The following is a 13,742-nucleotide window of genomic DNA, read 5'->3' as shown; positions in this document are numbered from 1 at the left end:
GCTATGTTTTGAAAGCCTGGTGCTTTACTTCCTTAAAAAGTCTTATTTATGAGATTTGGGGATGCATGATTTTTTTTCCATATGTATAATTACTGATGAAACTGTAAGACTTATTAGCATACTAATTAGAATGGTAATCCCAACATACTCCTGTTTCCACAGTAAAAATCATGGAAAATGGTCTTGAAACATTCAATATTATGACAAACTTGAACACAATGAGTGACAAAAATCCGATGCCAAAAGTTATATGGAGAATTTCTATAATCTTTTTATTTTAAAAAATGTAGCTTTTGAACAGGGCAATCATTCAGTACAGGACTAATGTTTATGTGGGAGGGAAAAGACATAGAAAGAAGGACATAAGGAAAGGACAGAGGTGTGTTCAAGTTAATGTTGTTACACATTTCACTCAAGAAATAAAAGTGTTCTGGAATATGGAATGTTTGTAATTTTGCATAAATATGGTTAAAATAATATAGGATTTGAAGCCACAGAGACTTTGTTTGAACCTCAGGTTTATTACTTATTACGTTCTTGACTTTGACAAGTTACTTAACCTCTGAGTCTTAGTTAAGCCACCTGAAAAATGGAGAATATGTACTAAGAATATTGCTGTTTATTTTTCATGATGAAAAAATATGTAAGCACACAACTTTTTTTTCTAATAATTATTACCATATTAGGAGATAGTCACTACAACTTACCTTCCCAATACAGTGACTAGATATATCCAGAATTGCCTGCAAACAATCGTATTCCTTCCATTATGCAAGTAGGTCTCACAATAAAATGACATGACTGATTAGAAAAATTATAGGTATTATGGAAATCAACAAGCATGGAGGAGAGTATGAAAAAGGTGATTTAAGTTCAGGTATATCAGCAGTGGCTAAAAACTCAAGCAATGATGCCTGGGACCCAACAGTTCTTCAGGAAAAAAAGAGAAAAGCCCTAAGTTATCTGAAATAATGGAACAGGAAAGTCTGGCAGTGGGAATGACTGTCAGCAGAGCCCTGGAAGAGTAGTATGAAAAATAGTGGAGTCAATCCAGTCAGCAACTCACATATTTTTCTTTAGCATACTAACCCTGACGTGCAGAACAGGGTTTGAGATCAGATGATTGTATAGGGTCAAAACCTGGACCTACACACTTTCCAGCTGTATGTCAAATTATTTAATCTCAGTTTCTCATCTATAAATGTGTAGTTATCATAACATTCAAGGGCCATAATGAATATTCGTGGGGCTTATCATGTAAAGGACTTAGTTTAGAGCAGTGCCAGGATACAGTAAGCACTAAATACATGCACTCCATGCCTTCCAGGACACCCTTTCTTGTTCTCCTTCTACTTCTCTGGTCACTCCTTAGTCTCTTAAGATGCACACATGAAGGACACAACTCCAGGCATCCTAGCACAGAACAGCTGCTATGAGGCTGAGAGCTCGGCAGACTTCAGAGGTCACTGAGTGCTGGAGTTTGGGCTCACCTAGAGGGGAGATTACTTGGTGAACAGTGGTGGCATTGACTTCAGAAAATATATGCCTAGTAATAAAGACAATACTCAAGAAGTAAGAGACAGGAATAAGTGTGAAACTGAAATAGACCACCCCTGACAAAGCCTTAACTCAGGTTTTGACAGGATCAAGTGATCTACAGTAATTTATTTTTCAGAGGAAGTGTCTAAAATGTACCATCCATAATTTCTGGCACAAATAAAAATTATTAGATGTGAAAAGCATGGTAAAGTGACCAATAATCAAGAGATAAAATAATCAATAAAGGCCAACAAATGTGAACAAGGACTTCAACATAACTGTGAATAATACATCAGAAAAACATAGAAAAAGATGCACAAGATAGGTAGTATGGAATATTTCAACAGTTATAATCTACAAAGAAAATCAAGTGGATGTTTAAGAACTGCAAAATTTAGTATCGGAAATTCAGAATTTATTAGATGGGCTTAAAAGCATACTGAACACACTAATTCTGTTTATATAGAAGACATTAATTACAAATACAAAGAAAGATCAATAGAAAATATACAAACTGAAACAAAGAAAGGAAAAAACAAATGGAGGGGAAAAGCAGAGCATGAGAAAGACATGTTTGGGACATAGTCAGAAAGGTTTAACAGTATGTATAACTGGAGTACTAGAAGGAGAGAAAAGAATAGGAAAAAAGCAGTATTTTAAGAAACAATGGCCAACAATTTTCCAAGTCTGTTTAAGAGCAGTGCCCAAAAGATTTAGGATACTCAGAAAAATGTAAGTAGTATAAATAAGAAATTCACACGGTAGAAATCAGTCAAATGGCTGAAAACCAAAGATTAAAAAAAATAAATCTTAAAAGCAGGTTTCACATGATCTGGCCTCCAATACCTTCCTGATCTTATCTCTTACAATTCTCCAACTTTCTTTCTTTTTTTTTTTTTTTTAACAATTCTCCAACTTAATCACTCCCTTCCTTGCTGTTCCTTGAGCACACCACCTTATAGTGGCTGTTTCCTCTGCCTGGAATATTCTTCCCCAACATATTTAAAAATCATAGCCCACTTCCCATCAACTTGTGCACCCTCATCCCCACCCCCATCCGCACCCTTAGACTCCCAATCACCCTACCATGCCTAATTTTTTCCCATAGCACTTTCTATTTTCTAACTTATAATTTACTTACTATGTTTATTGCCTATTGCCTGTCTCCACCCAATAAAAGGTTTTGTCAGAAAGGATAGGGATCTCTTGCTTTGTTCATTGCTGTACCTTGCACACATAGGTGCTCAATGATTATTTGTTGAATGAATGAATAGCTATTATTATATTATTACTATTATTATCTCAAGCCTTTTTAGTCACCAAATAATTTGTTCATGCCATGCCCTCCATCTGAATACAGCTTCCTCTGTTTACCTTTAGAAATGCTTTTGACATGTGATGGAGTGATACTACAGAGCAGTAGTTGAAAGCACAAACTCTGCTTATATATATACACACACATTCTGCATTCCATATATATGGAACATATATGTATAACTCTTCTTTTGCAGAATGTAGACAAACAACCAAATTGACATCTTCATTACTAAGAATTACTAATTACTTCATTTCCAACTAATAATTATTAATGAATATATATATATATATATATAATCACATAGTAGCAATAATATCAATTGTTTAGTGCTCTCATAGGTTCCAAGCATTTTACATATCAAAATACTTAATCCTTCTATCAACCTCATAAAAACCAAGGCACAGGAAGATTAATTAATGTGACAATTCATACAGCTAGCAAGTGGCAGAGCCCAGATTTAGATCCATGATGAGTTCCAATAAAAATAATTTTTAGATTAGAAAGGATAGTAGTAAAGGTATGCAAATATACTAAATGCAGCAACTAAAGTCTATTTAAAAAACCAAACAAAATCTCCCTTAGCACTAAAGAATGAAATGTAGATATTAGTATATGTCACTAGGTGATGCTCTTTGTTAAATTTCTCTCTAGTAAGGTACTCTGAGAAATTATAACTCATTCCCATGGGAAAGAATTCATGCTAGATCTAATAATAATTTAGTTGGCTCTTTAACCACAAAAGTTACATAGCTCAGAAAAAAAAGGTAAACCACACAAATTTGTGGTAGAGAAATTTTCCGTAGATTGTAAACTTAGAGGCTTCTATATCATGAACACAATGTCTCTCTCTGTTTATCTTTCTCCAATTACCTCTCCATTTAATTTTAATGTCTTGATAAGATTTTATATTTTTGTCAATGGAGTTCTTGAGTATTTTTAAAATTTATTCCTAGTTAATATATTTTTGATGCTACTGAAATGATGATGATGCCATCTGGATCTTTACTTTTTTATGCTGAAATATTTTAAAGAAAATTGATCTTACACTCTTAAATATTTCAATATACATTTCTCCAATAATATTACTACACTTTAACAAAATGACTCCTTAATATCATCTATTATCCAAAAACCAAACAGTCAATAAACGTTAGAGGGGACTCTTATTAGTAACTGGGAAAACACAAATTAATAAAACAGACACATGTTGCATACACATGAAAAGGACAGAAATTTAAAAGTCTGATTCCAAGTGCTGGAAAGAATACACAACGCAGGAATTCTAATACATTGCTACGGGAAAGGAAGATAACAATTCTTCTGTAAAGACAGCTTGACATTATGCAGTAGTAGTGAAGATGCAGATACCTAATGCCCTCTAGCACTGCTAGATATACCTAACAGAAAATGTACCAAGAAACAAGACATGTATAGCAAGAAACACCTACATCAATGTTTGTGGAAGCACTGTTTATAACAGGCAAATTGTGAAACAACTTAGAGAGGATAAATAAATTGTGGTATGTAAATACAATAGAATAAAAACACAGTAATGTAAAATTAACAAATTAGAGCTCTTGCAACAACATGGAACAATCTCATAAACTCCGTAAGAATGAAATAAGAAGAGATACAAAATAACATGCACAGTGTAAGTATGTTTATATAAAGTTCAAAATCAATACCTGACACTTATTTTCATACGACTCAGCAAATAAAACACATATCCATACACATCTATTCAAATATAAAGAAAATGTAGCAAAATGGTTAACAGCTGTGAATCTAAGTGAAGGGTATACAAAGGTTCACTGTACTACACTGTCACTTTTCTTATGGTTTGAGATTTTTCCAAAATAAAGAGAAAAAAAGTTCAAAAATCAGACAAAGCAAATTTATATTGTTTAAGGGTAGTTTTTTCACCTGGGTGACAGATGTATGGTTTTTCTTTATAACTACTTATTAAACTAAACATATAGATTCTATGTATTTTTTCTGTATGTATATTTCACAAGAGAAAAAAGTAAAAAAAAGATATAGAAAAACACTTTCAAAGAAAAATTGCCATACACTTGTTAAACATTACTATAAAAACAGATAAACTTTTTGCTTTATAACAAGCAAATGTAAGTAAGGGGGCTTTTGTTATGTGGGTCATTTGCCTGAGATCAATCCATCAAAAGATACTTCCTGAGGACCAATTTTTGAGGCTAGCAACATAATAAAGTCACTTGATTTTTCCATGAGATAGTTCCCACATAACCATCAAAACTGAATCTTGTTTAGTTTGATATGAGATAGTATATTTTTTCTAAGTAATTCCCAAGAATTGCAATATGATACTCCAGTACTCATTGTGGTAGATATACTAGCATATGGACTTCAAAATTTATTATAAAAAAAATCTGGATGAAAGTTTTATCATTATTCAGCTATCATACACAGTTTATATATTGCCCATGTATAAATTCTGCATATTTTCTATAGGCTTTTTGAATTTCATCATTAAGATTCCACAGTATTTTTTAAAAAAATAAAACCCTCAAAGACAAAGTTGTTCAGAGTTTCATGTTTTCAAACTGACTTTTAATACAATTATATTAATCCATTTGATTATCATTTTCTGTGTCACTGAAGTCAATTTCAAAATCTAAATCATCACTTTCTTCATTTCTTCTGCAGCTTTTCCTGTGGTTGGAACATAGATGATTTTCTATATCTTCTGGTTCTTTATTAAACCTAAAAATGGAAGAAAAAAATTCTATTTATTTCTCAGGGTTTCATTATTTAACTGTATAGACTGAAAAGACCTGCACACTATATTTCTTGATTAACAGGAGCTTAATAAGTAAAGAGGAAAAGAGCCTTGAAGATTCTTTTGTAATGTGTAATAAATATGAACCTCACAGATAAACATTTTAATTTCCTAAAAATAATGTTTCACTTTTATCATAGTGATAGAAAAATTTAACAATTAATTAAAACTTTTTTTTCTGTTAGGTAGAAAATGTCTACAGTAGTGTGATATGTAGTGCATCTTAAGACTCTCAGAGCTACTGAATGTTTCCTCAAAAGAAAATTCACTTATCAATTACAAAAACAGTAAACCCCAAACATAAAAAGAAATACTCACGGAATAACAATGTCTTCTTTCTTTCCACATTTGGCACAAACTTCAAGTTCACAGGCACATGGTCTACACATTATGTGATAAGAATCCTTTACTGTCTTTTGTAAACATTTAACACTAAAAGTGGAAAAGAAAACCAAATCTTAATTTTTACTATTTATCGAAGATTTATTTGATGAAATAAGTGGGGGGATATAGCTAAATATATAGCTGATAAGCCTAAAAATCAAAACTCCTAGGTTTCAATCTCAGATATTTCTCTCACATATTACTTAACATTAATTATAACATTCCCAGACAACAGCTTACAGCTACAAAATAATAGTACTCGATATTTATCTACTTTCCTAAAGCTTTTTAAAAAATGTCACCTGCAAATAGTTATAGTTTTACTTCTTCCATTTTAATTTGGATTCGTTTTATTTCCTTCTCTTACCTGATTGCTCTGGCTAGGAATTCCACTACTATGTTGAATAAAAGTGGCGAGTGTGGGCATCCTTGTTCCTGCTCCTGATCTTAGAGGGAAAGCTTCCAGCTTTTACCAATGAGTATAATGTTAGCTGTGGGCTTGTCATATACCCCTTTATTATGCTAAGACATGTTCCCTCTATACACACTTTGTTGAGAGTTTTTATCATAAATGGACACTGAACTATGTCAAATGTTTTTCTGCTTCTATTGAGATAATCATACGATTCTTATCCATTTTGTTTATGTGGTTATAATATTGATTGATTAGAGGAATCTGAACCATGTTTATACTCCTGGAATAAATCCCACCTGATCATAGTTAACGTATTACTGAGTGTATTGCTGAATTAAGTTTACTAATATTTTGTTGAGGATTTTTGCTTCTATGTTTATCAGGGACATTGGCCTGTAATTTTCTTTTCTTGTGACATCCTTACCTGTTTTGGTATCAGAGTAATGCTGGCTTCATGAAATGAGTTTGGAAGTATTCCCGCCTCTTCTATTTTTTGGGAGAGTTTGAGAAGGACTGGTATTAACTCTTCTTTGACTGTTTAGTAGAATTTACCAGTGAAGCTGTCTGGTCCTGGACTTTTGTTTATTGGAAGGTTTTTAATTGCTAATTCCCTTTCCTTACTAGTAATTGAATTTTCAGATTTTGATTCTTCATGGTTCAGTCTTGGTAGGTTGTATATTTCTAGAAATTTATCAATTTTTTGTAGAGTCTCAAATTTGCTTATGTACAATTGTTCATAGCAATCTCTTACAATCCTTTGTATTTCTGTATTTCTGTGGTATCTGTTGCAATATCTCCTCTTTCATTTCATACTTGATTTATTTGAGGTCTCTCTTTTGCTTGGTGATTCTAGCTAAAGACCTGTTAATTTTGTTTATCTTTACAAATAACTAGTTCTTAGATTGATCTTGCCTATTGTCTTTTTAATTCTTATTTCATTTATTTCCACTCTGACTTTCGTTATTTCGTTCCGTCTACTAACTTTGGGCTTCATTTGTTTGATTAGCTACTTCCTTTAGGTATTCAGTTAGGTTGTTTAAGATTTTTCTTGTTTCTTAATGTAAGCATTTATTGCTAGGAACTTCCCTCTCAGAAAAGCTTTTGCTGAATCCCATGTTTTGGTGTGCTGTATTTTCATTTTCATTTCTCTCAAGGTATTTTTTAAAAAAATTTCTCTTTGGTTTCTTCTTTGACCCAGTGGTTGGTCAGTAACATGTTATTTACTCTTCATAAATAAGTGAATTTTCCAGATTTCTTCTTGTAATTGATTTCTAGTTTCATATCACTGTGGTTGGGAAAGATGCTTGAGACATATGATTTTAATCTTCCTAAATTTTCCAGACTTCTTTTATGGCCTAACATACAATCTATCCTGGAGAATGTTCCATGTGCACTTGAAAGAATGTTTATTTTATTGCTTTTGGATGGAATGTTCTGTATATAACCATACATTATCGTTAAAAAGGCCATACTGCTCAAAGCAATCTACAGATTTAATGTCATCTTTATCAAAATTTCAATGGCATTTTTCATACAAATAAAACAAACAATCCTAAATTTGTATGAAACCACAAAAGACTCTGAATAGCCAAAGCAATACTTAAAAAGAAAAACAAAACTGGAGGAATCAGGCTCCCTGATTTCAAACTGTATTACAAAGCTATAGTAATCAAAACAGTATGGTACTGAGATAAAAACAGACATATAGATGGGTGGAAAAGACTAAAGAGCATAGAAATAAGCCCACTCATCTATGGTCAATTAATTTATAACAAAGGAGCCAATAATATATAATAAAAAAAAGTCTCTTCAATAAATAGTACTGGAAAAACTATAGACAGCCACATGCAAAAGACTGAAACTAGACCACTGTCTTACACCATATACAAAAATTAACTCAAAATGGATTAAAGACTTGAAAGTAAGATGTAAAACCATAAAACTCCTGGAAGAAAACAGGCGGTAAGTTCCTTGACATTAGTCTTGGCAATGACTTTTTTGGATTTCACATCAAAAGTAAAGTCAAAAAAATAAAAAATAAACAAGTGGGACTATATAACACTAAAGAGCTTCTGCACAGCAAAGGAATCCATCAACAAAATGAAAAGGCAACCTACAGAGAGGAAGAAAACATTTGCAAATCTTGTATCTGATAAAGGGTTAATATCCAAAATATATAAAGAATTCATACAATAGAATCTCAGACCACATTCTGAGCTATAAAACCAACTCAACAAATTAAAAACAAAACTCTACAATTTACATAAAGTATATTTTCTTACCACAAAGAAATTAACTAGAGATCAATAACAGAAAAAATATCTGGAAATGCCCAAATAAATAGAAGTTAAACAAAATACTTCTAAATGTCCCACAGGTCAAAGAGGAAATCACAAGGGAAATAAGAAAACATTTTGGCTGAATGACAATGAAAAGGCAGCATCAAAATTTGTGGATTGGGGCTAAAGAAGTTCTTGGGAAATTTATATAATTAAATATTTATATTAAGTCAAAGGAACTATTTAGACTTCCACCTTAAGAAAGCAGAAAAAGAAGGGTAAATTAAACTCAAAGCAAACAAGACAAAGGAAGCAATATTGATGTGAATAGAAATCAATGAAATTGAAAACAGAAAAACAGAGAAAATCAATAAAATCCAAAGTAGGATTTTTGAAAAGATTAATATAATTCAAAAACACATAGCAAGACTGATATAGAAAAAGAAAGAATGTAAATTACCAATTCCAGGAATGAAAGAGAGGACAATACTACAGATCCAACAAATATTAAATTTACGAATAACTCGATGCCCATAAATCCAACAACTTCTTTGAAATAGACAAATTTCTGAGAAGACACAGTATAAAAACTTGCTTAAGAAGAATAGATAATCTAAAAACTCCTTTATCCATGAAAGACAAATTTAATTATGGTTAAAAACTCTCCAACAAAGAAAACTCCAGGTCCAAATGACTTTACTCTTCTAATGTCCTCCCAAGTATTTAAGAGATAATACTAATTTATATAAATCCTTACAGAAAACAAAATAGGAAGAGTTCTTAACTCATTTGAAGAGGCCTTAACATCAAGATACAACAAAGACAAAATTACAGACCAGTATTTCTAATGAACACAGGTGTAAAAATGTGACAAAAGGTTAGCAAATCAAACCTATTGATACATAAAAAGGAGACAAGTCATGATAAGTGGGCTTTATCCAAAGGCATGAAAGGCTGATTCAATATTAAAATCAATAAATGTGTCTCACCAAATCAATATTCAAGAAAAACCATATGATAATCTAAATAGATGCAGAAAAGGTGTCTGACAAAATTCAACATCCATTCATGATAAAGACGTTCAGCAAACTATGAATTGAAAGAAACTTCCTCAACTCAATAAAAAGCATCTATAAAGAACTCACAGCTAATATCATATTTAATGCTGAAAGAGTAAATAACCCTCCAATGAGACCAGGAACAGGGCAAGAATATCTGCCCTCATCACTCAAAAACATACTGGAGGTCCTAGGCTGTCCAATAAAGCCAAAAAAGAAATAAAAGTCATACAGTTTGGATAGCAAGAAAAAAAAATTAGATGTCTATGGAGAAAAGCTCACAGAATCTACAAAAAAAATAGTATTAAAAAAAAGTGAGTTTATTAAAGTCACAACATATGGGGTTAGTAAACTAAAATAAACCGCATTTCTATGTTCTAGCAACAACCAATGACTTTCTGTACATATTGGCAAGCTGATTCTAAAAGCTATAAGAAAAAGCAAAAAACATAATAGCTAAAACAATTTTAAAAAAGAAAAGGGTTTGAAGACTCTTAAGACTGGATTTCAAGACTTATCTTAAAGCTGCAGTAATCAAAGTAGTGTGGTATTGGTGAAAAGATAGACACATAGATAAATGAGACAGAACAGAGTCCAGAAATAGACCCTCACATATAGAATCAATTGATTTCCAACACAGTACAAAGGAAATTCAATGGAGAAAGTTCAGTCTTTACAACAAATGACCCTGGAACAATTGAATATCCAAGAGAAAATTTTTGTGACCCTATGCTAGGCAAAGATTTTTTTCTTAAACACAAGGCTATTTGAAGGCTTTTGTTTTTTGTTTTTGTTTTTTTTTTACTGAGAGGAGGTAATTAAGTTTATTTATTTGTTTATTTTTAACCGAGGTACTGGGAATTGAACAGTGCTAGGTATATATTCTACCACTGCACTATACCCTCCTCAAAGATTTCTTAAATACAACAAATTAGTCAATAAACCCTGACAAATTAGATAGATCTTCACCAGAATAAAACACTTCCCCACTTCAAAAGACATTATTAAGAGAATGAGAAGACAAGTCAGAGGTTAGCAAAAAATCTTTGCAGAATACATATCTGATAAAAGATTTGTACCTGCAATATATAAAGAACTCTCAAAACTCAGTAATAAGTAAAATGAAACTCAATAGAAACATGAGCTACAGATATGAACAGAAACAAATAAGGATGCAAAATAAGCACATAAATAGATTCTTAGCCTCACCAGTCATCAGAGAAATGCAACTTAAAATCATGATGAAATACAGCTACTCACTTATGGCTAAAATAGAACAAAACAAAACTTGAAGAAAAACAAAACAAAACAAAACTCTGACAATCCTAAGTATTGATAAGGAAGCAGAACATCTGGAACTCTCATACATTGCTAGTGAGAATGCAAATGATACAGCCACTATGGAAAATAGTTTCTTATAAACGTACTCTTACCATACAAGCCAGTAATCTCACTGCTAGATGCTTACTCAAGAGAAATGAAATCATACACTCACACAAAACCCTGGACATAAATGTTTATGGCAGCATAATTCATAAGTACCAAAAACTAACAAAACCTGAATGTCCATCAGCTGTGGTGAATGAACAAATAACTGGTGGGACATCCTGATGGAATACTACTCAGTAATAAAATGGACCTAATCCACACACCAACAAGGATGAATATCAAATCCACTATGTTAAGTTAAAGAAGCCAGCCTCAAAAGATTATATACTATATGGTTCCAATATGTATGGCATTCTGTAAAAAGGTAAAAATTGGGATTGGGAGTGAGGTGGGAGGAACTACAAAGTGGCATAAAGGAATATTTGGTGGTAACAGAACTGCTCTATATCTTAATTGAGGTTTTGGTCTCACAACTGTATTCATTTGTCAAAACTTATAAATAGAATCACTTAAGCTAAGCCCCAAATCGCCAAACTGAGAATTTTAGCTTCAGCTCTCCCAGAAATGGAAGTTTAAACCAATCAGGAATAGCCTAGTCAGCACAAGTTATGCAATCTGTCTGACAGACCCCTGCCACCCTCTAAAGGAAAGTGTCCTTGCAATAACCAGTCTGCTTTTTGTCCAATGTAACTTCCTTTTTCCCCCTCCCTTCTGCCTACAAAAGTCCTTCATTTTCTACAGCTCCTCAGAACTCCTTTCCATCTGCTAAACTGGATGCTGCCTAATTTATAAATTGTTGAATAGAGTCAATAAGATTTTAAAAATTCACTGAGCTGAATTTTGTTTTTAAACACTGTACACTACAAAGGGTAAATTTCACTATTAAAAGAGACTAGACTAGGGAAGAAAAAGTTAGTTAAAAAAAAACCCTCTGATACACAAAGTGAAAATAATCACTAAAAATTTTTGTTAAATTATTTGGTATGTTTGTGTTTTGACTTTCTAAAAAGTTTTACTTAATCACTCTGCAATAAAAATTAGTATAAAAATTTATGCTCTTAGAACACACAAATTCTAATAATTCAAGTGGATTAGGACAATTTTCACAATGTTTTTTGGCTTCAATTTTTTAAACTTTTAAAATAATTTTAAAGAACGTCTGTCTCAGGTTTTTCTGAAGTTTCAAAGAAATTAGCATATATGTTTTCATTTTTATGAGTATGTTGTTTCATAATAGGGACTCCTGGGGTAAATCAATCCTTAAGTATTCAAATTGCTAATTCAGGGATAAAACCGTATTTACAGAATTGTTAATGTTAAAATTTACATGTAAAATAGGCTTAAAATGGGATATCCTGTTTTGGAATCTGGAGTCAAAAGATACCAGATTCTACATTCTTTCTCAAAACAGTGACTTTTAACACTGGCTCAAACACCTGCATAGCTTATTAAAATGCAGATCCCTGGGCTCCACCCATTATTTACATAATCAGAATCTTGGGGAAGGGTCCAAAGAATCTTTTGGTTAACAAATTATTCAAGAAATTCTTATGCACATTACCACTTGAGAACTCTTGACCAGATCAAAGGAATACCGCCTTGATTGAGTGGGGGGTGGGAGGCTTTCCAGTGTTCCTAAAGCTGGTTGAAAAGAGAAGGAATTCTGTTGCTGAAAGCAATTATGCTCTTTTCAAATTTAAATCCATTCTGAAAAACAGGTTGTATTAGGCTAGTAGCTCTGTGATATAAATATACCTATCTTATAAGGAGATATACACACACACATTTTTAAAATGACATTTCATTTTTATAAATGTGAAATGTTTGTGAAAATGTAAATTATATACATTTTTAGAGGTTTTCAACCTTCCAATTTCTCTGGCACAGAAGTGAGATCTTTCTAGCCCCTCTCTTTCAAATCTCTTAATCTAGGCTTTACATCTCCTTGGGAAGTAGATTGAGAGAAAGCCTGAAAGCAATTGAGTTACAGGCTTTTTTTTCACCTAAAAATGTCACATTCATCTAGCCAAAGAATCTTGATCTTAAGCATGGACTGGTTTAGATATTATTTTAATGATAAGAGATATACATTCCAAGTTGTCATAAAACATCTGCAGTATCTTGAAACACCTTTAAAAATAGATGTAAATTATTTAATCACTCCTAAATATTTTTCTCATAAAATGCGTAGTAAAGAAAAACCTGAAATTCACCTAAGTATAAATTTCATCTAATTTTCCCCGAAAATGTCTATATTTTGAAAATTCTGTAAGTCTTTTACTAAGAGAACTCTAGAGCTATTTAAACAATCATAAACACAGGTTACTCTTATGAACAATGTTTACTGACAAAGGAGACAGTAATACACTTTTTAAAAATGTTACCATATTTACTTTTTTTAACAATAAAAAAACACAAAAGGAAGAAAAAGTAATATTATGTACTTTAAAAAAAAGAACTGATTTGGGAAACGAGATCTAGATCTAGTCTGCCTTTGACATATCCTTGCCATATAATCACTGAAAGTCACTTTAACTTCTTTGAG

At 32.0% G+C, this 13,742-nt stretch overlaps 1 protein-coding gene across 1 annotated transcript in view; it reads right to left on the bottom strand.

Moving 5' to 3' along the window:
• Nucleotides 1-1,586: 1,586 nt before the first annotated feature.
• The window catches only part of C4H9orf85 (chromosome 4 C9orf85 homolog), a 53,840-nt gene continuing 41,684 nt past the window's right edge, over nucleotides 1,587-13,742 (bottom strand). The window contains exons 3-4 of the mRNA XM_010952760.3: nucleotides 5,991-6,104; nucleotides 1,587-5,596 (exon numbers count right to left, since the gene is read on the bottom strand). Of these exons, the coding sequence (XP_010951062.1) occupies nucleotides 5,458-5,596; nucleotides 5,991-6,104 (253 nt within the window). The 3' untranslated portion in view covers nucleotides 1,587-5,457. The remainder of the gene's footprint in view (nucleotides 5,597-5,990; nucleotides 6,105-13,742) is intronic.

The sequence above is a fragment of the Camelus bactrianus genome, chromosome 4 (assembly GCF_048773025.1).
Source record: "Camelus bactrianus isolate YW-2024 breed Bactrian camel chromosome 4, ASM4877302v1, whole genome shotgun sequence".
In the NCBI taxonomy this organism is placed as follows: Eukaryota; Metazoa; Chordata; class Mammalia; order Artiodactyla; family Camelidae; genus Camelus; species Camelus bactrianus.
The sequence above is the reverse complement of the archived record's forward strand: the minus strand, read 5'-3'. Positions and strand labels throughout refer to the sequence as shown.